This window comes from Phyllosticta citriasiana (assembly GCF_038021145.1).
Source record: "Phyllosticta citriasiana strain CBS 120426 chromosome Unknown IWZ02scaffold_4, whole genome shotgun sequence".
NCBI classification, from domain to species: Eukaryota; Fungi; Ascomycota; class Dothideomycetes; order Botryosphaeriales; family Phyllostictaceae; genus Phyllosticta; species Phyllosticta citriasiana.
In genome coordinates this window covers 852,277-875,039 of record NW_027117281.1, presented here as the reverse complement: position 1 = coordinate 875,039, position 22,763 = coordinate 852,277, and the positions used below count along the sequence as shown (strand labels likewise).

Sequence of the window (22,763 nt, the reverse complement as noted above, 5' to 3'; positions counted from 1 at the left end):
TTGGGTTGGGTTGCGGTGCTTTCGGGGGCTGGGGTATCGCCGAATGAGGCAAAAACAGTGCCCAGGCGGCCAGGAGCCGGCCCGCTTGTTTTTGGCTCCTTGATGCCTGTGGGTTGCCTGACTGTGTGATGCTATTTTTTGCCGGGTTGCTGCTTCGACGACATTCCGTGAGAGCAGTGGGGTGCGGGGAGAGAAGTATCAGAAAGCGGTTGGATGGAAAGATTGAGGGCCAAGATGCGTGAGATGTCTGAAATAAAAAGATGGTCTTGCATGTGGCTTGTACAGGCCAGATGCGCTTTCCCCCCCCCCCCCCCCCCCCAAAATATTAAACTATCTCTTCTGTTATCGACAATAGAATTAGAAGAATTGAATGACCAAGTATGCATGCATGCATGGATAGGGGTGGCTCGTCGGCATCCCTGCCCGTGGCCTCTTTGAGGAAGAAATGATGATACAGCGGGAAGGGAAGAGTAGTAGAAGTGAAAATGCAGACCACTGGACCGACCAACCGTCTGAACCATTTGCGCCGTTGCCATAGTGTTGTCATCGCTCGTAAAGGAAAGCATGCCTGGGTGCCGACAGTCCATGCCGATATGAGCACCACTTCTTTTGCGCCGGCCCTGTTGTCATCGTCGTCCAGCGTGGCAGCTGGGGTAAGTTTTTCTTTCTGTTCCCGGCCTGGCTTCTTTGTCCAATCAATCTCCTACCTTAGCCTCTCGGATGAGTTGACTCCCTTCCCTGCTACCCACCCCGTGCCCGTTGCGCCCTTCAACGGTGCCAATCCGTACCAAATAACGGCTGCCATGCCGAGCAAAGCGCTGAGCACACTGAATGCCAACGCAACCCATCCCTTGGTCTGGAAGCCTGAGGGAAGGGGTGCAGGGCTCGTGTTTTGGCCCGTCAAGTCCAGCAAGTCGACAGTGTTGCCCGCAGCATTGCCTGCAGTGGGAACAGGCGGGTCGTTGGCAGCGCATGCGGCGTAGTGGTCTTGAGGAATGGCCTTGCCGCCGTCAAGGAGCGATTGAAGCCGCAGAGGGGCCTCGATCATGGTCGCAATCAGACCAGAAGCGACATGCCTGTCAAGAGTCAGACGCGGTCTAGATTAGGCATGGGTTCGGACAGGCGGGCAAACATGTCGTGCAGCATGGGAGCACAGTGGCGCTGTGGCGGCCCAATCCATCCCCCACTGCTGCATGAACAAGCAAATGCGCAGTAGGGTGAGAACTCACCATTCCAGGTGGCAGTGAAAGAGCCAAACCCCGGGGTTATCGGCTCGGAAGCGCAGGACAATGTTTCCGTTGGGCCGAACATGGAAGGTGTCGCGTCGCATTGGGACCTCGGGGACAGTTTCGTTGTTGGCAAAGTTGCCAGCGCCTTCGGCGGAGCGGACCACAGCTTGGAAGGCATGGCCGTGAAGATGGAATGGGTGCTTTCCTGCGTCATTGTTGTTGAGGATAATTTCGACCGTTTCTCCTTCCTTGAGAATAAAAGCGTTGGTGTTGTTGCCATAGATGAGTGCATTGGTTGAGAAGTTTCCAGAAGTCAGGGCGGTATACAGCGTCGGGACCTTGGGTGCAACGTAGGTAACATCGTTGAAGAAGGCGCTTCGTTGATCAGCATTGGTCGAAACTGCTTTTTCCAAACCAGGATCTTACTAGTTGGCGCCATCTCCAAGATTGTCCATTCTCATGTTAAGGGTGAACGAATGGTCAATTTGATCTAGGAGCTTCATCTTGTCCTTGGGTACCAGCTTGAAGTCGTCGAAAGCATTGTATTCCGACACGACCTGGGCAGCTGGCAAGTTGTTGGTCGGCTCATACACGAGCCAACCCGTGACATTGTTGTTCAATGTCGATGGCACAGTATCGAAAAGCTCCTGCGCCTCGTCAGCCACTACCGATCAACGTTTCACGGCAGCACCCACCTCATCCATGCTTCCGACAAAAGCAAAGTTTGAGTTTGTGTCATTTTTCGCCTCGACAATCACACTATATCGCTGAGCGGGTGTGACATAGATTCTGTCGGCTTCGGCTGGATCCGTGTAGATCCCGTCGACCTCGACAATCTTCATTCGGTGGCCCTCGAACCAGAAATACTGCGGAGCAAAAGCGCCAACATTGATGATGCGGAACATGTATCGTTTGCCAGGGTTCATGGCAAAAGTCAGGTTTTGCGTCTCGTTCAAGAGGGCCGAATTGGGCACAGGTTCAGCGCCAGTTGGATTCGTTGCGCTCAAGAAGCTCTTGAGAAGATGTGGCATGCGGTCATGATACCAGTCCGAAAGAGTAAGGACGATTTCCTCGTCGTACTGGTCCTTGTATGGATGCTCTGGGTCCTTGACAATCAACGGAGCCCGGAGTCCATCTGGATACTGTCCACGAACATGGCTGTGGTACCTGTTGCGGGTTAGCAATCCCGTGATGCAAAGTTGGACAACGTCCATACCAGTAGGTGCCGGTTTGGTTTGCCTGGGCCATGTTAGAGCTGAGCGAGAGCATTTCCTCATGCAAAGACAAAGACTTACTGTGAAATGGTAGGTGAAGCTGCTGCCTGGGGCAATGGCACACTGAGAGGCGCCAACTGGACCATCCATGTGTGGTGTGCCAGTCATGTAAATTCCGTGAAAATGCAGACTGGTGCTTTCATTGACCAGCTGATTATTAACGTTGACAATGACATTGTCGCCCTTGGTGACGACCATTGGTGGCGGGGGCCATTGATTGTTGATGCCAATGACCTGGCGTTTGTGTTGGCGGTCAGGGTCGGCCGTGGACCAGGTGATGTTCCAGTCAAAGGTCACTGAAGTAGCGTTTGCGCAGAGCGCAGCGGCGAGGAGGAAAAGTACAAACGGGGCCATGAGGAGTGGTGTGGAGCAGACCCGTGCTCTGATAGGGAAAGTGGAGGGTAGACCTCATATAGCTGCAGCAATACGGTGGTGCATTGGCTGCTGGATGGAGCAAGTGGTCTTTTGGAGCTAGAACGAGAAGGGATGCGGAGAGGCGTGGGAGCGGCGCGATGTGATTGAAGGACAAGACGGGTGAGATCAGTCTCAGTGCGCGTCAGCCATGCGGACAGGATTGTGGCAAACGCAGGAGCGCGGAGCTGACAGCCTGGGAGGAGATTCGGCGAGTTGGAGAGGAGGGTATAGGCATCTGATAAGAAGCAAATAAAGCTGGGCGTCTAAACAAAAGAAGGCGGCGAGCGGCGAGCGGCGAGCGGGACGGGAGCACGGCTGAGGCGGTTCAAACTTGACACACGGCAGACCCCGGCCTGGGGGCTCAGGATTGCGATTCGTGACGCATTCCAATCCTGGCCCAATGTGGAGTTTGACGCGCCGGCTTCTGTCGAGGTTTTCATTTTGGGCGTCGTCTTGGCTGGAATCTGGCGGTGGCGGGCGGGACAGGGGAGGGTGCTGCGCATCCAGCCGCCTGTGAAGTGCATGACCGGGGTTGAGAGCGACGACGAAGGGACGGGAGTTCGACGGTCATGAGCTCGCAGGATGACGATCCGGCGAGAGTGGAGAAGTCCAGTCGGTCAATGCACAGCGAGCTGAAGGTCGAAGCCAACATGAACCAACCTAGAGGACCATCAGCAGCATCAGCCATCACGCACCAAGCCTTAGGCCAAGCTTCCCCTCTGCGAGCACAGACCTGGCCAGTCCCTGCAGTCAGGTTGCATAGGTAGGTAGGTAGGTACAGGTGCTCTGCTCCCTCCCATGCCGTACGTGTCTATTCTTAAAAAAGAGATGCCCCTCTTGGTGCACTCCCTCCCTCACTGTGCATGCCTTGCCTCCTTTGCCTAAGCCTTCACAATGGTCAACGTCTTCGCCGTGCCCAGTAAGCAGCTCTCCCCACCCGTGACCTGTTACTGATGGCTGCTAATCTAATCTACCTCCAAAGTCTTCTTCATTTGCATGCGCGAATGCCTGGAGACGAGCATCATCGTGTCCGTTCTGCTTTCCTTTCTCAAGCAGTCGCTCAGCGACCATGACCCACGAACCCACAAACAACTGGTTCGCCAGGCAAGTGCATCCATCCCCATGTCCACTTGCTCCCATCTGACTTTGTTGCAGGTATGGTTCGGAGTGGGCTTGGGCTTGGCCATCTGCATCGTCATCGGGGCGGCCATGATCGGCGCCTTTTACGGCCTCGGGAAGGAGTACTTTTCAAAGACTGAAGATCTCTGGGAGGGCATCTTTGGCCTTGTCGCCGCCGTCATCATCACCATCATGGGCGCCGCCCTCCTGCGCGTCTCCAAGCTGCAGGACAAGTGGAAGGTCAAGCTTGCAAAGGCCCTCGAGGCAAGGGATCATCGCAAAGATCCTGCCGCCACTCGTATGAAGCAGTGGGCCGAGAAGTACGCCATGTTCATCCTCCCCTTCGTAACCGTCCTGCGCGAGGGGCTCGAAGCGGTCGTCTTCATTGGCGGTGTTGGTCTGGGGTTGCCTGCCGAGAGCTTTCCATTGGCCGTTTTTTGTGGATTGGCTGCTGGCTGCTTGATTGGCTACCTGATTTACAGGTGAGTTGTCCTCCATGTGGAACCCAAAATACAGGCTGACCAAAAGACATCAGAGGTGGCCTCGAAACGTCTCTCCAAATCTTTCTCGTCATTTCGACGTGCCTGCTTTACTTGGTAGCCGCCGGCCTCTTCTCAAAAGCTGTCTGGAGCTTTCAGCAGCACCACTGGGTCCAATTGACCGGGGGTGATGCTGCCGAGACGGCCTCTGGACCAGGTTCATACGACATTAGGCAAAGCGTCTGGCATGTGAATGTAAGTACAGTCTTGACGCGCAACAGTGTCGAGGCGCTAACAGCTGTCCAGTGTTGCAACCCGGAGGTCAACGGCGGTGGCGGCTGGGGCATCTTCAACGCGATCCTGGGTTGGCAAAATTCCGCTACCTACGGTTCCGTCATCTCATACAACTTGTATTGGCTCACCATCATCCTTGCTTTCGGTGTTATGCGCTACACCGAGCAAAACGGCCATCTTCCATTCCTTGCGCCCTCGCCTCTCCAGTATGACACTGGCAGTGGCAGCAGCCGAGAAGGGAGCAAAGAATTGAACGGATCATGGTCGAAGCGAGCAAGCGCCTTCTTTTCAACAACGAAACTGGATGAGGAAGCGTCACCTACAGAGGCCGTTCGAGAAATCAGGATCTGAATGGGCGAATCCAGGGCCGTTGAGGGGTAATTATGACTGTAATGACTGGCGTCTGGTGGCATATTTCGAAAGCATGCAAGGGTGGCTCGGTCAGTGGATAAGTGGCAGCTGAACTGCGCAAGGTTCAATGAGAGCCTCGTCACTGATAAGCCTCGTCTCTGATACCACCTGTGACGCGTGCCGGGACCTTGAGCGTGTAGCGATGGAGCAGCGAGGTTGGCAAGACGGACAAGGTGGACATGTTTGATGGCGACGAGGAGGAGAGGTCGGGTTGCATCGACCACGGCAGCCAGCGTGAGGTGACGTTTTTCCGTGCTCCGTGCACGGACATCTGCACACGACGGGACCCGACTAACTGCTGTTGCCTCCACCCATCTCTTACCAAGAAGCACTCCATTGGCATTTTCTCACCACCATCATGAACTGGCCATATCCGTGAATGCTCCCGACGCTTTTCAGCATCGCCATCCTGCCACAACATTTCTGGCTCACCGTCCCACCACATGTACCCACAGCTCACTGCGCCTCCTCCGTCGACACAGCCCTCATTAGCTCCAACAACAGCCTCCAGCATGACACGCCCCTCTCTATTTGGCTCGCCGCCTCCGCCTGTTCCTACGAATTCTTCCCCCGCCACCCCAGAAAAGCAGAACGAGTCTTCAGTCACTGTCATTGCGTCTGACGGTGATTTGATTCTACGGGTCAAGGAGGACGAGGGCCAGGAAGGCTTCCTTTATCGCGTCGAAACCAGCCGTCTGCGCCGAAAATCGACATACTTTGATAACCTGCTTGGTCCAACTTTCAATGAAGGCGTCAGAGTTGCCAAACAGCTTGAGGAGCTGCGGAAATGCAATCCGCGCATGATCGAAGTCCCTGCCGAAAACCTACCAGAGGTTACACTCGTAGACGTTGGGCGGATATCTCGTGTCAGCTCTATAAAATTCTTGATGGCTGATTTTCTTCGGGTCCTGCATGGTTCGAGTCTGGGAAAGGACCCTCCTCCGCTCACCAATTTGGCCAACCTATGCGTGCTGGCGGATCGCTTCGATTCTCTGCCTGCCTTTGCCACTGTTGTCAAAAAGCACAAATATCTTTCTATGATAGACATGAAAATCAAGACCAAAGGGTTCTCTGCTTCGACAGAGGAGCGCATACGCCAAAGGCTTTTGATTGGCGTGTTCTTAGACTACCCGCCCTGGGTCAGACAGTACAGCAGGAGGCTCATTGTTCAGGGCTCCGCACGGTGGAAAGCTGGTATTGAAGACGAGGATGGGGCTGCGCTGTGGATTGATCTCCCAGGCATTGAGGGTAGGTTTGATCCCGGCTTCACTGATCACGACATATCCACTGACGACTTTTAGATGAACTCTTCTTTCGCCGACAAGCTGTTCTCGACACCATTAGCTCGATGCAACTGCATTTCGTGTCTTTATACTCGTCACCTCAGCGTCAGTGCAAATTAGGGTACGATTCCTCAGCCCAGTGCGACTCGTACCAATTGGGAGAGATGATCCGCTTCCTCACCAAGATTGGAACGCTCGGCCTCGAAAGTATAATATCAGGATCGGATGGTACGACCGCTTACGAGGGCGATATCTCAAAATTGTTGGACAATTTGCGTCAATGTCCCGAATACCAAATCGACCAGAACCATGCCCACTGCGGTCTAAGGGAGAGGATGCTCCCCCTGCTTCTGCTCGTCCAGTCCATGGTTGATTCCTCCAACAATGACATTGGCATTTGCGGCGAATGCTGGAGAGATCAGCGGGCTTCCTACGCGTGGTCACTTTGCAAGAGGCCTGTGATGTGGGCCAAGGGAAACGGCATCCGGCCAAGCGAAAATCATTGTAGGAATCGACATGCGCCGACAAGAGAGTTGTTCATGGCTGCGCAGAGAGACTGGACTGGCGACGGTGCCATGCCGCCGTTAAGTCGTTCCCCAATGTTTCTCCCCGGCAAACGCCCCGAATCGCGCCCCTGGTGAATCCTGCACAAGCCGAGACGGCATGTTACACCAAGGGAACAAAGGAAGCTGAAACCAACGTTGCTGGAATGGGAATTCGACGTCACGTGGGCATGTCGTCTGCGGTGTTCGAGGAGGGGGCGCAGCAGGCTTGACGGATCCGACAGGGCCCACGCAGACGACAAGCGAAGCCAACTCAGCCTTCTCGTTGCCGAGCAAGGCTGCAACAAGCCTCGACAAGAACGCCTTTAGTCACTCCTACCATACTCCTTCAACACTGCCTCTGTGGCAAAGAGTGAGAGGCGACAGTCGTTCCTCAAGGCGGAATAGTTCTGGGGCCATCGATCTATAAAAGTCGGAGCTGTTTCTCGATTTATGTCATGAATCCAAATCGTCTATGCCGCATGGGAGAGACTCTTGTTGGAAACGTTGGCAAACACCGCGTCCTGGTTACCTACATACCAAAAACATTTCTAAGCGCCGTTTGCAAGCGAGAGCATCTCACAACCAATGACGGTAGCGGCCATTTGCACCTTCCTAGACCCCACCGATACTGTCTTCGACCATTCACACTCAACTTGTACACATAACCCAAACATCGTCATGGAGCGACGGCAATCTATCCTCGGCAGCCTGCGGAACAAGTTCTCCAAGAGCAGCGACAAGGGTGACAGGAGTGAGTCGAGGCTGAGCAGGGTCATGAGCTTCAAATCTACGCGTTCCGGAAGCGTTCAAGAGCACGCGCATCCCAACCCATTTACCCCAACCTCGCCACCAACGCGTCGTCCTGGTAAGCCTCCTCATTCATCAAGCTCGGTACAAGATTAACCCTTTCCCAGTGAATGAACCTCCACCTGCGTACACGCCACAAGCCATGCCTACACACATGACCGTTCCGGAGCCAGCAGAGCCACGCGTCTCAACCTCTTCTACACGCGATGACCGATTCTCATTCCTCGCCAGCTTCGATACTGTATTTCTAATCGATGACTCGGGATCCATGGCCGGTCGCAGCTGGAGAGAAACCGCGCAAGCCCTCGAAACGATTACGCCCATCTGCACAGCGCACGATGCGGACGGAATCGACATCTACTTCCTCAACGCGCCCAACTCGGAATTCCACCACAACGTAACGGTACCATCGACGGTGACGGAAATCTTTTCCACGGTGCGGCCGCGCGGCGGCACGCCGACGGGGCAAAAGCTCAACCAGATCCTGCGCCCGTACCTAGCGCGCGTGGCAGCAAACCCAGACGGCGTCAAGCCTCTCAACATCATCGTCATCACGGACGGCGTGCCGAGCGACGACGTCGAGAGCGTCATCATCAGTGCGGCCAAGAAGCTGGACCGGGCCGACGCGCCCGCGTGGCAGGTTGGCATCCAATTCTTCCAGGTCGGCCGCGAGCCCGAGGCGCGCGAGCACCTGAAGCAGCTCGACGACGGCCTGGCCGAGCTGGCCGGCGAGGACGTGCGCGACATGGTCGACACAGTGCCTTTTCTGGGAAACGACGACGCGGTGCTGAACGGGGAGGGCATCCTCAAGGTCGTCCTCGGCGCTGTCAATCGCCGCCTCGACAGGAAGAGGTCGAATGAGTTGCATCGATGAGTTTTGGATGCACTGGGCGCGCATCACGTGGTGCTATGCGGTGGTTGACTGGAGATGAGGTGAGCGTCCGCGGCCGCCGCGGCCGCCGCGACGGAAGGCCATTTTTTGCGTCGGACGTAGGACCGCAATGGTGGCGCCCGCCGCATGGAGGCGAGCCACAGGCCGCGTGGAGGCGCGGGTCATGGTGGTGGAGCGGTTGGTGGTTGGGCTGGAGGCTTTTCTCACGCGTCCTCAATCGGGGCGTCCAAGGCGTCTGTGGTGGCGTTGTTTGCATTGCTCATCATGGTATTGGAATCATCTTTTCCCTTTTTTCCAATGCTCTCCACGAGCAGCTCAAGGCTCATTCTTCTCTTCATTCCCCACGTGGAACCTCTGTTTCTGTGCCGAAGTAAGCACTCGGAGAGTACCGTCAGACTATGCATGTGCGCATGCAGGGTCTACCGTGTAGCTCGGTAATCAAGACCCCTACAACATTTCCTCCCGTTGCTCATGTTCCTGTTTCGTCATCCACCCTAGCAGCAACTCTGCTCCTTTCTTTTTCCGCTCTGGATAAGGATCATGGGTGCCGGCCTCCCTTCATCTCCAATAACACGCCGGCAGTAAAGCTGAATTCCAAATGCACATCACGTCATGGCACCACATGCCGCTCTTTCGGGGGGAAATAATGGCTCAAAAGCCACAACGGCAGAAGCCGCGCTCACTCTGCCAAAACCCCTGCACACCCACCACCCAGCTTCGAAGCTGAATCAACAACACTCCATGTTCTTGTCTCGCCCCAAGCCAGCCAAAAGTCTAGATTCATCATCTACTCGCTCGCTTGCTCTGTGCTTGGTTGGTAGCTGGCAAGCGAGAGCAGCTGAGCACGGCAAAGCAAAGCAAGGCAAGGCAAAGCAAGGCAAAGCAAAGCAAAGCAAAGCAAAGCAAAAAGAAAGCAAAGCAAAGCAAAGCAAAAGAAAGCAACTTGCCAACTCCTCCTTCCCGCTAAATTCAACTTCCTCTTATGACCGCCCACCACTCCACCGAACCGTCCTGCACTGTCGTTGCTTCTGGACGCAAGCACCAGCGGGCCGTCTTTGCATTGATGCGGAGATGACGGGGCGAATGGGACGTTTACTATTTGTATGTTCCGGTGTCAGCGTAATAGAGGGGTATATCATTCGTGCCTGGGCCGTGGATTGGAAAAGTATTTCTGTTGGAGGCGTTCTAGCTGTGTGGGTGGCAGTAGACTTTCAGCAGCACGCCTTACACCCAACAAGACGCAGCAGCAGCAGCAGCAGCAGCAGCAGCAGCCTTTGTTTGCATGTGTTTACTATGCATGCATATCTGAAGTCAAGGGTCCGCAAGAAGACGAGACACAACCTCATGCATCTCCAATGGCCGCTGTTCCAGCTCTGTTGCTCAAAAACTCAGGTAGGTCTGTTCCCGTGGACCACGTGCTCTCAGCGCCGCTGTGATTCCTGGCTTCGATGTATGTCAGTCACAGAGGCCCTTGGCGAGGTGCCGCCATTCCATTGCAACGTCAAACAGGGAGATGGGGAGATTAAGTCTGCTTGAAAGGGTTCTGGGACATACACCAAGCCCAACATGCCGATGATGTGCAAAGAGTTTTTCCGCACCGCCCGCACCGCCAACCATAAAAGACCCCCCAAAAAGGCCACTGGATGTACAAGACACAACAGCAGCACCGAGCACCGAGCACATCGTCAACTCCTCCACATGCCCCCAAAGTCCGGACCAGAAGGCGGCGACGGATCAAAGTGGCCGACCTCGCCGGGAAACGCGCCCCAAAACTCCTGCGTCGCGTTAAGGAACAGGGCGTCGAGGTCGGCGTTTTGCAGCGCGTTGTCGTCGAACATGGACCAGTCGCCCTCGAAGAAGGCGTCGTCGTCCGGCAGCTGGGGCAGCGGTGAGTAGGTGCGAGAGGGAGGGCCGGTATGGGGCTGGTCAGCTGTTATTGTTGTTGTTGTTGTTGTTGTTATTGCTGCTGCGCTTGTATCTGCCGTGGCGGGCGTGTTGTTGCTTGGGTCGGTTGGGAGCGATGGCCGCTGTTGATGGAGGTGGAATGTCAGCTTTTCTCTTGGTTGTGAGAGTGTAGGTGGGGAAGGGCTTTGGTTACGTTTGAAGGGGCTGGGGTGTTGACTTCGTCTTCTGCCTGCACCGGTGATGGCTGGAGAGCTCCATAGTCGACAATGGCGTTTCGGATTGTTCTTTGCTCCGTCTCTGGGATGCTACTGCCTCCTTCATTGCGTACTCTACGATAGCACGCCTGCATGCGCTTAACCGTTTCAAACTTTTCCCTGGTTAGCGACGAAATCGTCTGCGGGCAGAGTCACTTACCCATTGTTGAGCCATGGGCCATTGCTCCTTCATGTCTTTGAGGAAGCTACAGCCTCGCACAATTCTCTCTTTGTCGTCGTCAATAATGTTGCCCATGTCGTCCTCTTCGTCGAAGTGAAAGTTGGCGCGATACACAATGACTCCAACCGCCTCGTAAATGGTGAAGCCGACCCAAGGTACTAGACCCCTGAGAAAGAAGTTGCCGAACGAGACCATTTCATTCACCATGTCGCATACTGTGGTCGCGACTTGGAAAAGCTGTTTCCGTGATGTTTTCCGCCATAGAAGCCAGGCATCTCGGTTGTCTTCGCTGGTGTTGGATGGAATTGTTTGGCCGTCTGCGGACGGACCCAGAACGGGTAGATGGGCGCGATGTAGGAACATGAGACTCATGAAGTGGATACAGTGCATATAGCAAAATGCCTGCCCCTGTTCCAGCGCATTGTGTGCTTCCAGCGTTCGAATGCTGTACTGAAGCCTTGTCGGAAGTGAACTGACCCAAGTCTGGAGCGAGGTGGAGAGTTGGTTGAACCTCGACGACACATCCCAAGGCAGCTCATCATTGACAGTCTTGGAGCAGGCCCAATGTGCCACCTCGCCCCAGACGTCGGCCACGCGCAGGCTATAGCCAATCATTCCTGTTGAGCCTGCTGGAACCATGGAGGAGATGGGATTCGTCGAGCGGTCAATTCGCTCGCACTGGACAGGCTCCCCGAAAATGTACATGTCATTCTCACATGGCAGCTGGATATGCATGTCGGAAGAAGAGAGTGAGCGCTTTCGGCCCTTGCCTCCGCTCAAAAGGCTGTCCATGAGGAAGCATGTCCAGGCTGTTCGCCTGCGCTCCTCAGCCTCGATGAATTCTTGGGCCGTTGGGACGGTAGCGTCTTGGAATGAATGCTCTTCGCACAGGTTGAGTATCTGCACCATGCGGATGGCCATGCCCAGGTAGAACCATGCTCTTCGGCCATTCCCGGCGCCCCAGTCATGGCCAGTCAGCATAAGGAGAGCCTGAATGCGTGAGATGCTTGGGGTCTCCAATTCGAGCTGGAGAATCTGTCTAGCATGGGCGGCAAAGGCGTTGCTAGCCTCTGTAGGGGTTGGGTAGGGGCCCGGGCCATGACGACTGAACCTGCGCAGCGTGAGGACGATGTAGAGGGAGCTGTGGCTCCAACGACCTGATGAGCCTACCTAACGGCAAGGGCCAGAATAGACCAAGAAATCCAAGGGTCAAGAGATTTCTCAATGACGCGATTCAAAAAGGTCGGCGTGTGATGGAAGCACCACTTATACGAGCAACGTAGATAGCTCTTCTTCACCTCATCGGTCAACAGGTTGAATGGGTCGACATGATTCAACGACGTGTCGAGCCCACTTGGGAATGCTAGCTGCAGACTGCTCTCGGATGGTGAACGAAGCTGACCGGGAGCTCCATTGTTACGATTGCCAGTGGACTGATGAGATGATAGACGGCGGCGCTTGGACTGCCTGTGTATGGCGGAGGTGCCAGGAGGAGGAAATCGGCAGCTGTCAGCCTTGCCGGCCGCCCGGCAGCGGTCGCACGGAGGCTTGTCGCGATGGATGCACTTTTGCTTTGCGTTTCTGCAGGAGACGCATGCCACTGGATTTCGCATGTTTCTTCTCTTTGTCTGGATGGCGCGTCGTCGTTGGACGCTCACTTGACGTTGACTGGCAAATTTCCGGTGGAAGAAGAGCCGAAAGTCGTGGCCGCGAGTTACGGCCTTGGATGGCCTAGGAGTCGGCGACCAGCACAGATGACACAAACAACTGGATGTCGAGTGGTATAGACTGGTGATGCAAGGCCTGGCTCCGTCGTAGTGTGTATGGTTGTGGAATAGATCCCATTACCTAGTAGACTAGTAGAACAGTAGACCCGGTTCTTCGAGCGCCGGCTTAGTAACTTCTCAAAGACCGAACTGCGCAACGGAACAAGCAGGCCATGATGTGGTTCCACGCTCAGGTTGGCCTAAACTCGGTCGAGACATGTCGTGAAAGGTGTTGCAGACGTTCATCGTCGTGGATGTATTTCTTCACAGGCTAGGGCGCAATGTCAGGCATTCGGTGGCTTGCTTGTCGTTGCATGTAGAAGCATTGAGGTGCAGGCTCGAATGGTTGGTCGAGGAGGCAGGCCAGGTGCTCGGAGTCTTCTCGGAACTGTTCCGCGGAATCAAACCAACTGGAAGCATTCCGCTGTGTCGTGGATCACGAGAAGTCGCGTCTCACTTTCGCGCCGCCTTCGACTGGAGATTGGTCACCCTTTCGTCATGTCCCTCTTCGCTAGTATTCGCTACCTCTACGCTGCCTTGCCCATTGCCGCTGCCAGTCTGCAGCAACCGTTTCGTTTCGTCTAAAATCGGACCACCCCGGCCATGGCACCCGTCATTTGCGTTTCCCACGGCGGAGGTCCTATGCCTATCCTTGGCGACCCCAGCCATACGGCTCTTGTGAAGTCGATGAGGGAAAAAGTCCCCGAAATTTTGAAGTTGGGAACTGCCGAGGCACCACGCGCGATAGTCCTCGTAACCGCCCATTGGTCCACAACAAAACCCACAATCTCAAGTGCCAACAAGCATGGCCTTTTGTATGACTACTACGGCTTTCCACCAGAGAGTTACCAGATCAAATATGACGCTCCAGGCTCGCCCGACGTAGCCAAGGAGGTTGCAGAAGCTTTTGAAAATGTGGGACTGCAACCCGAATTCGACGAGGAAAGAGGTAAGGACAAGATGTGTTCTTGACAGAGATGTGAATTGACAAACTCAGGGTGGGACCATGGCGTCTTTGTACCCATGCTCCTAATAAATCCCAAGGCCGATATTCCGATTGTCCAGATATCCGTCTTGAAATCCGAGGACCCCCACGAGCACTTCAAGATGGGGCGCGCCCTCGCAAAGCTCCGAGAGAGAAATGTTGCGATTGTCGGCTCCGGGTTCGCCACTTTGCACAACCTCCGCCACATGTTTAGCGGTGTCACAGAGGAGCCGGAATTCAGGGCTCTCAACGCCGCGTGGAGCAATGCTGTAACCGACGCAGTAAAAGAAGCCAACATTGATGAAAGGGAAAAGAAGCTTGTAGGCTGGAGAATGTATCCTGCATCTTACGAAATGCATCCGCGCGGTGGTGCGGAGCACTTTTTGCCTCTCATTGTCTGCGCGGGTGCAGGTGGCGAGCAAATTGCCAAGTTATACGCGGACGAGTTTGGTGGCCTGGACATGTTCTCATATTATTGGGAATGAGACCAGGCTGAGATGTTCCTCTGGGATTTTTACAATTTCGTGGTTTCATGGTTGCGAGCAATCTCATGGAAGTCGGAGCGTTGAGCGCGTGGCGAAGAAAGAGTGTTGTTTGTATCAAGTCTTTCTTTATTCTAGCTATGTACACATTGATAGTCTTGCCTTCAAGTATGTACAATAACAGATGCTGTCCACATTAGCGGCTGGCGAAGCCTGCGACGGGAGACGTGGAGACAAGTTGGAGCGGCTGGGCCAAGAGGTCGTTCTCCGTGATTTCCTTGACCACGGCCTGGAATTTCTCGTCGGCCATGTGGGCGTCCATGGCAGCCTGGTTCTTGTATCTACGAGGCGGAGGCAGGGTCAATTCGAGTGTGATGAAGCGAGCGGAGTGGACTGATCTCACGTCTCGAGAACGACGACCTTGTTGTCGTTGGATTCCTTGTGGACTTGGTAGCGCAGGGTGTCGGGCTCGTTTGCCTGGACGAAAGCGGCGTGGGCCTTGATAAGCTCCAGGAACTGGTCAAGGTTTCAAGGTTAGCCGGGATTCCCGTCCAGATGCTTGTGATGAAAACTCCAGGGGTGTGAGAAAAAACCTTCTCGGCGTGCTCGGGCTTGGGAGTCGCGACGGCGAAGACGACGACTTCAGACATGATCGATGCGTGGGTATGTGCGAAGAGAAAGAAGATGAATTGGGTTGATTGGCAGAGGCGATGAAGGAAGACGGCCAAGGAATTGTTGTTTGGTGATGGTTGACGTCACGCAACCTGCATCTCCCCGTCTCCCGCTGCACTGAGCTGCAGCTTACCCATTGACTTGGTCCCTGCACCCTGCAAAACATCCCCCCACCTGTCCACCTCGTCGTCTGCTTCTGGAACTTTGCGATAACCGTTACATGCGCACGGTCATGTACGACGAGACTTGACAACCCTGTGCATACACCCTGCATCTGCAGCCATGAGTCGACCCTGACGTCCGACTTCAACCTCTCCTCCGGACGGCGCGCCCATGTCTCCTCGCGCTTCCTTGACGGGCCTGGCATTCGGCTCTCTCGTTGTGCTTGCGCGCGGCTACGGGACAAACGACTCGCTCTATTCAGGGGCTTTGGCCGTCGACCCTCTCCAGGACCCATTTCCGTACCAGTTTCCGTCGCTTCAAAAAGCCAACTCATCTTCGCTGTTCCCAATGGAGAAATGCCGGGATATCCAATTGGAAGAGGCTTCCATTGATGAGCTGCAGCATGTCATGAGTTCAGGGAAACTGACCTCGGAGGAGCTGGTATTCTGCTTCATGCGCAGAATGCAGCAGGTCGATCAGTACATTAGGTATGCCTGAAGTTCTTCTGTTCGACTTCATCCCCAACTGTTGTGGGATACTATCAATACAGAGGGCTCTCATCCTCTTGATGCCAAAGGTTGAGATGCCTCCCGCCTATTTGAAAAGCTCCAAAACTTACTAATGCTCCCTGTCGCTGCTTCTTCATTAGCATGCACCCTCCTCGCTCCCCAACCTTCTTTGTTGTGTACTACGACCTTTCGCAATTAGCTTCACTACGGGAGACTATCTCACTTCAGCAATGTCAAACAGTAAATATCTAAAACTTCAACAGCTCCGTTCTGGAATTCAATCCCGATGTCTTCTCTATAGCCGCAGCTCTAGACGAAGAGAGAAAATCAGGCAAAGTGCGTGGTCCTCTCCATGGCATTCCATTCCTCGTCAAAGACAACATAGCATCCAAAGACAAGATGGAAACGACAGCCGGATCCTGGGCCCTTCTCGGTTCAATTGTTCCAAGAGACGCATTCGTCGTGACGCGCTTGAGGGAAGCTGGCGCGGTTCTCTTCGGCAAGGCGACGCTGTCTGAGTGGGCTGATATGCGAAGGTATTTCGCCGGTTCTTCATTCCACAAAAGAACTCGAGGCTGAGCATGAATAGCAACAACTACAGCGAAGGATTCTCTGCGCGCGGAGGTCAATCTCGAAGCCCGTACAACCTGACTGTCTCGCCAGGAGGCAGTAGCTCCGGCAGCGCAATCGCTGTTGCGGCAAACGTTGTGCCATTCGCCCTTGGTACAGAAACTGATGGCAGTGTGATCAATCCCGCAGACCGAAATGGTATTGTCGGAATCAAGCCGACTGTTGGATTGACTTCCAGAGCCGGCGTGATTCCCGAGTCCGAGCATCAAGATACAGTCGGAACTTTTGGCAAGAGTGTCAGGGACGCAGTGTACGCCCTAGATGCTATCTATGGCCTTGACTCTCGAGACAACTACACGTTGGCGCAGAGCGGCCAAACTCCTAATGGTGGCTACGCCCAGTTTCTCTCCAACCGCACTGCTCTGTCCAACGCGACTTTTGGTATCCCCTGGGACAGCTTTTGGCAGCACTCTTCAAGCGCACAGCAATCCACACTCGTCTCAGTCCTCGAATACCTCAAGACTCAAGGAACAACCATTGTCAACAACACCGAGCTCCCCAGCCGCTCCCTTCTCGTCAGTCCAGACGGCTGGGACTGGGACTACGGCTCGACGCGCGGGTACGCCAACGAATCCGAATACACCGTCGTCGCCGTCGACTTTTACCGCAACATCGCAACGTACCTTTCCGAACTCTCCAACACGCGCATCCGCTCGCTCGCAGACATAGTAGCGTACAACCGCGACAACGACGGCACCGAGGGCGGCTTCCCCTGGCCCCGCGGCATCCCAGCTTTCTACTCTGGCCAGGACGGCTTCCTCGCCTCGCTGGCGACCAACGGCACGCGCGACGCCACTTTCTGGCAGGCGCTGACCTTTTGCCAGACGCAGTCGCGCGAGCGCGGCATCGACGCTGCACTGCAGGGCGTCGACGCGCTGCTCGTGCCGCCCGACGTCGGCCAGACGTACCAGGTCGCGGCGCAGGCGGGCTATCCCATGATTACGGTGCCCGCGGGCGTCGATGACGCCGATTCGGGCATGCCGTTTGGGCTGGCGCTCATGGGTACTGCATGGTCGGAGTCGAGTCTTGTGCGCTGGGCCAGTGCCATTGAGGATGCCATTCGCGTTGCCCCGGCGTGCGAGACGAAGAGGTGGGGCCGGACGCTGCCTCGGTGGCTGGGGTATTTGGAAAAGAATATTCCGGTATAAGAACGGTGGGGTGATGGCGGCCGCAGGATTGACGTGCGTGGTCTGGACCGTGGCCAGCTGTAGCGATACTTCCGCGGAGCACTTGTTCCCATTTTACAAAGATTTGAGACTTCACTGTAAATAGCACACAAACCCTCTATCCCCAGTTCCTCGCTAACTGTTTTGACTTGGTACACGGCATCCAGTCAGGATCGAGACGCACGGCAGCAGAATCAAGTGGTGGAAAGAGTCATCTGGTTTTTAAGGAAAGACTTTGTGTTTTCTTTTCTCTAAATTTACACATCTAGAGGTGAAAATCATTACGCTCCACTGTGGGGACCATTTATCCACCACGCAGCGGGGGTCGCTTTTTCCGACCAAAAGCAGGGAGAGAAACTCCAAATAGGAAAGACAAAATTGTCCGTATGATCATCAAATCCAAGGCCATCAGTAGGAAAGGAAAGAGAGAGAGAGAGAGAGAGATATCGAACAACCGATTATGTACGCCGGGACAGCCGCGCCCCTTTCTCCTCCCCTCGAATTTTGTACAACGCCTCCGCAAAAACTTAGGGTATGCCACGCCACAAACAAAAGCACCAGGAACACCTGAACGACAAGACCAAACAAATGATGACGAAAGACACGCGTTAAGCTTGCTTGCTTACCACGTGAACAGCATCAAGTTGGGGTTCAGGGCAATGGGCAGGAGCAAGTGGCAGATGACGACGTTGAGGAGGGGGTAAAAGGCAGCAAACTGGCGAATCTGCCAGAGGGGCGGGAAGACCCACGCGGCGCAGACGATGAGGGCGATGAGCGACAGGCAGATGACAAAGGTCCACTTGAAGCGCTTGAGGACGCGGGGGATCTCCTCGAAGAAGGTGATGTTCTCGGCCTCCTTTGCCGTCGCGCCCCACGACATGTCGATGCTGAAGAGGTGGCACAGCAGCGCCTGCGACACGTGCATCGACAGGCCGCCCAGGAAGCAGCTCATGAGCGGCAGCCACTTGAAGCACTCGATGAGCGCCGGGATGAGGGGCTTCTCGCCCGTGCGGTACCGCAGCACGCCCAGCGCCACGTTGCCCAGCGCGCTGAAGACGACGATGATGGCAAAGTAGATGCGGAACGACTGCACGTAGAAGTGGTCGTAGTAGCCGTTGAACCAGCCGATGATGAAGTAGTTTGCCAGCGTCAGGATCCAGGCCGAGCCGATGGCGTAGTACGTGCCGATGTAGGCCAGAATGGTGATCTTGGACGGCAGCGGCATGTTGGAGCAGATGAAGTTGCGGAACAGCTTGGTGAAGGGCCCGCGCGTCGGCCACTGGTACAGCGGGTGGAAGATGAGCTCCGAGCACCCGTATGCGTACTTTTCCCAGCGCGCCAGCTCGTCGTAGACGGTCAGAGAGACGCCTTCTTCGTACCCGCCGCCCATGTAGGCGCCCAGACGCACAATGTAGCCTTCGGTTTGCAGACGCAGCGCCATGTCAAAGTCCTCAGACACGGTTTCCTCACTCCAGTACTTCTCGCGTCCGTCGAGCTCGCAGTCATAGGCAATGTTTTGAACCGCGGACCAGCGAAGCCAGGCGTTGTGACCGACAAAAGGCGCAACGTCACCGCAGGCGACAGCGTAGCGAATCTGGGTGTAGACGAGGTTGGTGAAGTAGGTAATGCCGCGCTCGAAGAAGCTGTCCGTAACGTTCATGACACCAGATGAGTACTGAATGATGCCGACCTGGGGTGCTTGCTCCATCTCGCTGACGGCGTCGAGGAAGCAGTCCTTGGGCACGCGCGTGTCCGAGTCAATCAGGAGAATGTAGTCACCCATGCGAATGTTGCCGTCGGCCCAGGTACGTCCCTCATCCTCCTCGCAGACCTCGGTCAAGGCGCTGCGGTAGGCATTTGCCTCGTCCTCGACGGTCCAGGCATCCGTGCGAGCGACAGCGTTGAGCTTCTCCTCGACACGGTTGCTGACCCACAGCGCGTAGTTCATGTTGGAGGCCTTCTTGAACTTTCCGCGGCGCAAGAACAGCTCTTCGCCCTCGGCGGGCTTCGAGTTGTGCTTGGGACGCGCAACCCAACCAATGTTGTGCTCGTCGTAAAAGTCCTGGCGGGCGCGCGCCTCCTCCTCAGAGATGAGCTGCATACCGTCATCATTCATGAAGATGTTGGCCGTGCCGCCCTGCATTTCGTAGGTTGAAATAGCAGCCTTGATGGACCGGACGGTGGGCGCAATGACGGAGTGCAAGCCCTCTTTGTAGACGGGGCACTGAATGGTGACGTGGGGAAGAGCGCCACGGTCGCGGTTGAGGCGACGAGGAGCAATGCCGGAAAAGTACTTGGTGTTCTTGTGGACTTGGCTGACAGGGCCGACAAGTTGAGCAAGGTCACCGACGAAAGACTGGAAGAAAAACTGCAAACAGGTAAGCGGTGTTCAACATCGAGAGGAAGAATACTTACGACAGACAGCCAGATGATGGGGAAGATGACAACCACAAACGCAAAGCGCATGTAGTTCTTGTCAATCTTGGTCTGAATGGCAATCTGGCGAAAGCAGCCTCCCACGGCATATGTGACGAGGAAGACTGTGACGCTGGTCATGATGGCCTGCTGGAGCATGGTCCTGCGAGGCTTGTCCTCGCCAGACTCGGCATCCTCAACCTCCTTGACTTCGGTCGTAGCCTCCTTCTTCTCATCGTCCTCCTCTTCCTCATTGTCCTTCCATATCATGTCCATCAGGGCCGACTCAATGTTGCTCACGCGTTCGAGGAGCTTCTTTGGCAGGTCCTCCCACACGACCAAAATGCCACGGTCGGCAATGAAGGCAGCGAATTGATGCTTCTGGCAACGAGGCAGGAAAGTGATGTCGGGCAGAACCTGAACGCGCAGGCCCTTCTCAATCTCGATGAATGGAAGGTTGTTGTTGTGGAGCAGAATCTTTATGACACGCGTGTTGACAGTCATGGCCGCCTGGCGATTCGTTAAATGAGTCAACAAGACACGAGGGATTCCGACATACCCTGACATTGAGCTCCTCAACGGCCTTGAGGAATCCATTCGACTCGTCTGCCAACTCGGCGGGGCAGCAGGCGTACTCGCCTCGGGACTTCTTGAGAACAACACCCTCTTCGGGCTCTCCTGTGCACCACAGCTTCTCCTCCTGTTGGGAGTGAAGCCAGTTGACCATGACATCGCACTTGATGTCGTTCATCTCACACACCGCCGAGTTGCGGATCGAAGCTGGCCGGGAGCCATAGGGGGTCGTGGCGTTTGAAAAAGTTGGGCTCTGCGGAACAGAGTTGGCCGCAGAAGCCGGAGCAGTGACTTCTTGAGTCTTCTCATCGGTCACCTCTTCCTGCTGCTTCTCATTGGTAACCTCGGGTTGCTGATTCTCCTCCTTCGCCGACTTGGAGCTGAGGAAGTTCTTGAGACCCATGGTGAGGGTGATGGCGAAATGAAAACTTGTAAAAACTACTAGATGACGGTGGATTGGCAATTGATCGGACTTGCGAGAATACAAACGCGACTTGTAATCTACTCAGTACCAACAAGTGAGGGTTGTGGACGAGTAGTTTGAATGAAAGACTGCGCCAAAGGCGTGAGCCGATGGCAGGTTGGTAAGCGCCAAAGAGAGAGTAGGAGCGTGGAGAGCAGGAAACTTGCAGCAAATGGCAGCCTACGACATTATGTACCCGTGTAGCTTCATTTCGCATGTACCGAAGGCGGCTATGTCAAGTCGAGGTGCCGTTGGCTTGATGGTAACGCCAAAGGCCGCGCCTTGCAAGCCAACAGCCCTTGTTCGTGCTGGCAGCATCTCGACAGGCTATTTCTGATGACTTGCCCCAAATTGGCAATTGTGGCGCCTCTGATCCTCGTTCGGGCGTCCTGTCCTGTGCTGTATGCCATAGTTCTGGACCTAGGAAACGGTCTTGCATGCCGACAGTACCCTATGTGATTTGGGGGCTCACAGCTGATTTTGTTTTGAAGCTTCCAAGCACATGAAGACTCACACCCTGTCTTGCATAAAATGCTCGTTGAGGCTGGAATGCGGTCCAGACGCTCTGCAGCCGACAATCCAAGCACGTGGTGGCCATGATTTTAGGGGACCCAGAGGCGATTGTCAAGAAGAGGATCGATTCCGAATTTTTTGTCCCTTAGATTACAAACTCTCATTGTTGAATGGTGCAGATCGTGGAATGATAATGAGAAACTACAGAGACTTGAAGCGTGTTCGATTATGATCAAAAACCTTTCCTTTTTCTTCACACCAGCTGTCGGCCGATGGGCTTGGACCAATGGCGAATCAGGCCACACTGATTATCCAGAAGTCCCCAATGGCGTGATGAAGTGGTTATGACCAGCTGTGCTGTTTTGGAAGCCGATTGGCTCGACCGCGGCATGAGAGCGAGAGTGGTTGAAAGCAGTTAGGTCGGGACAGGTCAAGGTTCAAACAGGAAGATCAGCGTCAGCGGTATATCCAGTGGCTTGATCAAGCGAGAGGGTGCAATAGTTTGCTGACGGAGGCGCGAAGAGACCGAGGATGAAGATGTGAGGTTGTTGTTTGGTTTGGGTGGCCTTGCAACCGAAGGCTTTCGGTTGGCTGCGGGCCGCCATGGCTAGGCGAGCTCAACCACAACCACTACTCCTCTGCTCTTCCCGCAACATCTTGTCTATCCTGATGCGTCGACGAGGACAACAAGATCCAGTACTGCCTAGCCACTGCTTGCGGCTGGCGTCTAAGACCAACACGACCATTGGCTCTCTATACTTCCTTGGCGATTGGGTGGTCGTCTCTGGCCTTGCTACAGCTCCGACGGATGGCTGCATGTACGAGACACACGCTGCAGATTGCTGAATGAATCTAACTATCTCTTTCTGAAGTCTGGTCCGGCTCACGCGTCAAGGCTTCGATCCCAGCAATCAGACGCCCATCGCGATGATGCGGCGTCCCAACTTCGTCGTTGGCCTCGCGTGAGGATTTCTTCAGCCTTGACAACATGAAAGTTGACCATGGCTCCAGACCTGGTCCGAGGTCTCCATCTTTTGACGGCACCATTTGCGCCGTCCCTTCCCTGTTCCGATGAACCCTTTTCACTAGTCGCCTGTCATGACCCCTTCGTTCCACAGTCTTCTGGTTTCTGGACCCACCAAGGACCCTCGTCGCCTTGGGTTGACCGATCACTCCACAGTCCGGCGCAACATGGGTGATTAATAATGCTCGAGCGCAAATCCAAGTGCCATGGCCTGCCTTGAACAAGTAAATTCTTGAAAAGTGCCAGCTTACCCTTTACTCAGCCTCCACCCGACACCCAAGCGGTGATAAGCCGATCCAATTTTCAGGTCCAGGGA

At 55.0% G+C, this 22,763-nt stretch overlaps 10 protein-coding genes across 10 annotated transcripts; 6 read left to right on the top strand and 4 right to left on the bottom strand.

The window, feature by feature from the left end:
- Window positions 1-570: 570 nt before the first annotated feature.
- On the bottom strand, window positions 571-3,018 carry IWZ02DRAFT_205195 (iron transport multicopper oxidase FET3 precursor). Its single transcript, XM_066762626.1, has 6 exons — window positions 2,525-3,018; window positions 2,446-2,468; window positions 1,925-2,396; window positions 1,656-1,876; window positions 1,230-1,604; window positions 571-1,076 (listed from the first exon to the last, which is right to left on the bottom strand). Exons 1-6 carry the CDS (start codon window positions 2,855-2,857, stop codon window positions 704-706), a joined length of 1,797 nt encoding a protein of 598 aa, XP_066624516.1. The 5' UTR covers window positions 2,858-3,018; the 3' UTR covers window positions 571-703.
- A 793-nt stretch (window positions 3,019-3,811) lies between these two features.
- IWZ02DRAFT_468533 (high-affinity iron ion transporter FtrA) lies at window positions 3,812-5,160 on the top strand (the record flags this gene model as incomplete). The annotated part of the gene is made up of 6 exons (XM_066768637.1): window positions 3,812-3,836; window positions 3,900-4,021; window positions 4,073-4,518; window positions 4,572-4,770; window positions 4,822-5,015; window positions 5,037-5,160. The coding sequence occupies 6 exons, from the start codon at window positions 3,812-3,814 to the stop codon at window positions 5,158-5,160; spliced, it is 1,110 nt and encodes a 369-aa protein (XP_066624515.1).
- A 572-nt stretch (window positions 5,161-5,732) lies between these two features.
- Window positions 5,733-7,144, top strand: IWZ02DRAFT_374489 (uncharacterized protein; the record flags this gene model as incomplete). The annotated part of the gene is made up of 2 exons (XM_066764759.1): window positions 5,733-6,468; window positions 6,522-7,144. 2 exons carry the CDS (start codon window positions 5,733-5,735, stop codon window positions 7,142-7,144), a joined length of 1,359 nt encoding a protein of 452 aa, XP_066624514.1.
- A 245-nt stretch (window positions 7,145-7,389) lies between these two features.
- IWZ02DRAFT_205217 (uncharacterized protein) lies at window positions 7,390-8,970 on the top strand. Its single transcript, XM_066762627.1, has 2 exons — window positions 7,390-7,913; window positions 7,963-8,970. The coding sequence occupies exons 1-2, from the start codon at window positions 7,634-7,636 to the stop codon at window positions 8,727-8,729; spliced, it is 1,047 nt and encodes a 348-aa protein (XP_066624513.1). The 5' UTR covers window positions 7,390-7,633; the 3' UTR covers window positions 8,730-8,970.
- A 285-nt stretch (window positions 8,971-9,255) lies between these two features.
- On the top strand, window positions 9,256-10,357 carry IWZ02DRAFT_205355 (uncharacterized protein). Its single transcript, XM_066762628.1, has one exon. It carries the CDS (start codon window positions 9,360-9,362, stop codon window positions 10,281-10,283), a length of 924 nt encoding a protein of 307 aa, XP_066624512.1. The 5' UTR covers window positions 9,256-9,359; the 3' UTR covers window positions 10,284-10,357.
- Window positions 10,358-10,432: 75 nt separating this feature from the next.
- On the bottom strand, window positions 10,433-13,170 carry IWZ02DRAFT_416444 (fungal-specific transcription factor domain-containing protein; the record flags this gene model as incomplete). The annotated part of the gene is made up of 4 exons (XM_066765786.1): window positions 12,258-13,170; window positions 11,067-12,198; window positions 10,846-11,019; window positions 10,433-10,798 (listed from the first exon to the last, which is right to left on the bottom strand). Exons 1-4 carry the CDS (start codon window positions 12,698-12,700, stop codon window positions 10,433-10,435), a joined length of 2,115 nt encoding a protein of 704 aa, XP_066624511.1. The 5' UTR covers window positions 12,701-13,170.
- Window positions 13,171-13,276: 106 nt separating this feature from the next.
- IWZ02DRAFT_205179 (extradiol ring-cleavage dioxygenase) lies at window positions 13,277-14,492 on the top strand. The gene is made up of 2 exons (XM_066762625.1): window positions 13,277-13,802; window positions 13,851-14,492. The coding sequence occupies exons 1-2, from the start codon at window positions 13,457-13,459 to the stop codon at window positions 14,321-14,323; spliced, it is 819 nt and encodes a 272-aa protein (XP_066624510.1). The 5' UTR covers window positions 13,277-13,456; the 3' UTR covers window positions 14,324-14,492.
- Window positions 14,493-14,516: 24 nt separating this feature from the next.
- Window positions 14,517-14,970, bottom strand: IWZ02DRAFT_431504 (uncharacterized protein; the record flags this gene model as incomplete). The annotated part of the gene is made up of 3 exons (XM_066766166.1): window positions 14,517-14,661; window positions 14,724-14,836; window positions 14,914-14,970. 3 exons carry the CDS (start codon window positions 14,968-14,970, stop codon window positions 14,517-14,519), a joined length of 315 nt encoding a protein of 104 aa, XP_066624509.1.
- A 194-nt stretch (window positions 14,971-15,164) lies between these two features.
- Window positions 15,165-17,807, top strand: IWZ02DRAFT_515877 (alpha-glucosidase). The gene is made up of 3 exons (XM_066770663.1): window positions 15,165-15,642; window positions 15,927-16,199; window positions 16,253-17,807. The coding sequence occupies exons 1-3, from the start codon at window positions 15,326-15,328 to the stop codon at window positions 17,439-17,441; spliced, it is 1,779 nt and encodes a 592-aa protein (XP_066624508.1). The 5' UTR covers window positions 15,165-15,325; the 3' UTR covers window positions 17,442-17,807.
- A 274-nt stretch (window positions 17,808-18,081) lies between these two features.
- IWZ02DRAFT_374230 (glycosyl transferase family group 2-domain-containing protein) lies at window positions 18,082-20,625 on the bottom strand (the record flags this gene model as incomplete). Its single annotated transcript, XM_066764749.1, has 3 exons — window positions 18,082-19,827; window positions 19,875-20,384; window positions 20,434-20,625. 3 exons carry the CDS (start codon window positions 20,623-20,625, stop codon window positions 18,082-18,084), a joined length of 2,448 nt encoding a protein of 815 aa, XP_066624507.1.
- Window positions 20,626-22,763: the final 2,138 nt, after the last annotated feature.

What these genes read in the sequence shown, in the direction of transcription:
- IWZ02DRAFT_205195 (XM_066762626.1), bottom strand. Translation starts at nt 2,857, where the DNA reads ATGGCCCCGTTTGTACTTTTCCTCCTCGCCGCTGCGCTCTGCGCAAAC. An exon ending in AACCAAACCGGCACCTACTG is followed by an intron (nt 2,397 to 2,445) that starts GTATGGACGTTG and finishes AACCCGCAACAG; the next exon opens with GTACCACAGCCATGTTCGTG. An exon ending in TTTCACTGCCACCTGGAATG is followed by an intron (nt 1,077 to 1,229) that starts GTGAGTTCTCAC and finishes GACTCTTGACAG; the next exon opens with GCATGTCGCTTCTGGTCTGA.
- IWZ02DRAFT_205217 (XM_066762627.1), top strand. Translation starts at nt 7,634, where the DNA reads ATGACGGTAGCGGCCATTTGCACCTTCCTAGACCCCACCGATACTGTC. An exon ending in GCCACCAACGCGTCGTCCTG is followed by an intron (nt 7,914 to 7,962) that starts GTAAGCCTCCTC and finishes ACCCTTTCCCAG; the next exon opens with TGAATGAACCTCCACCTGCG.
- IWZ02DRAFT_205355 (XM_066762628.1), top strand. Translation starts at nt 9,360, where the DNA reads ATGGCACCACATGCCGCTCTTTCGGGGGGAAATAATGGCTCAAAAGCC.
- IWZ02DRAFT_205179 (XM_066762625.1), top strand. Translation starts at nt 13,457, where the DNA reads ATGGCACCCGTCATTTGCGTTTCCCACGGCGGAGGTCCTATGCCTATC. An exon ending in CGAATTCGACGAGGAAAGAG is followed by an intron (nt 13,803 to 13,850) that starts GTAAGGACAAGA and finishes TGACAAACTCAG; the next exon opens with GGTGGGACCATGGCGTCTTT.
- IWZ02DRAFT_515877 (XM_066770663.1), top strand. Translation starts at nt 15,326, where the DNA reads ATGTCTCCTCGCGCTTCCTTGACGGGCCTGGCATTCGGCTCTCTCGTT. An exon ending in CAGGTCGATCAGTACATTAG is followed by an intron (nt 15,643 to 15,926) that starts GTATGCCTGAAG and finishes AAACTTCAACAG; the next exon opens with CTCCGTTCTGGAATTCAATC. An exon ending in GAGTGGGCTGATATGCGAAG is followed by an intron (nt 16,200 to 16,252) that starts GTATTTCGCCGG and finishes GAGCATGAATAG; the next exon opens with CAACAACTACAGCGAAGGAT.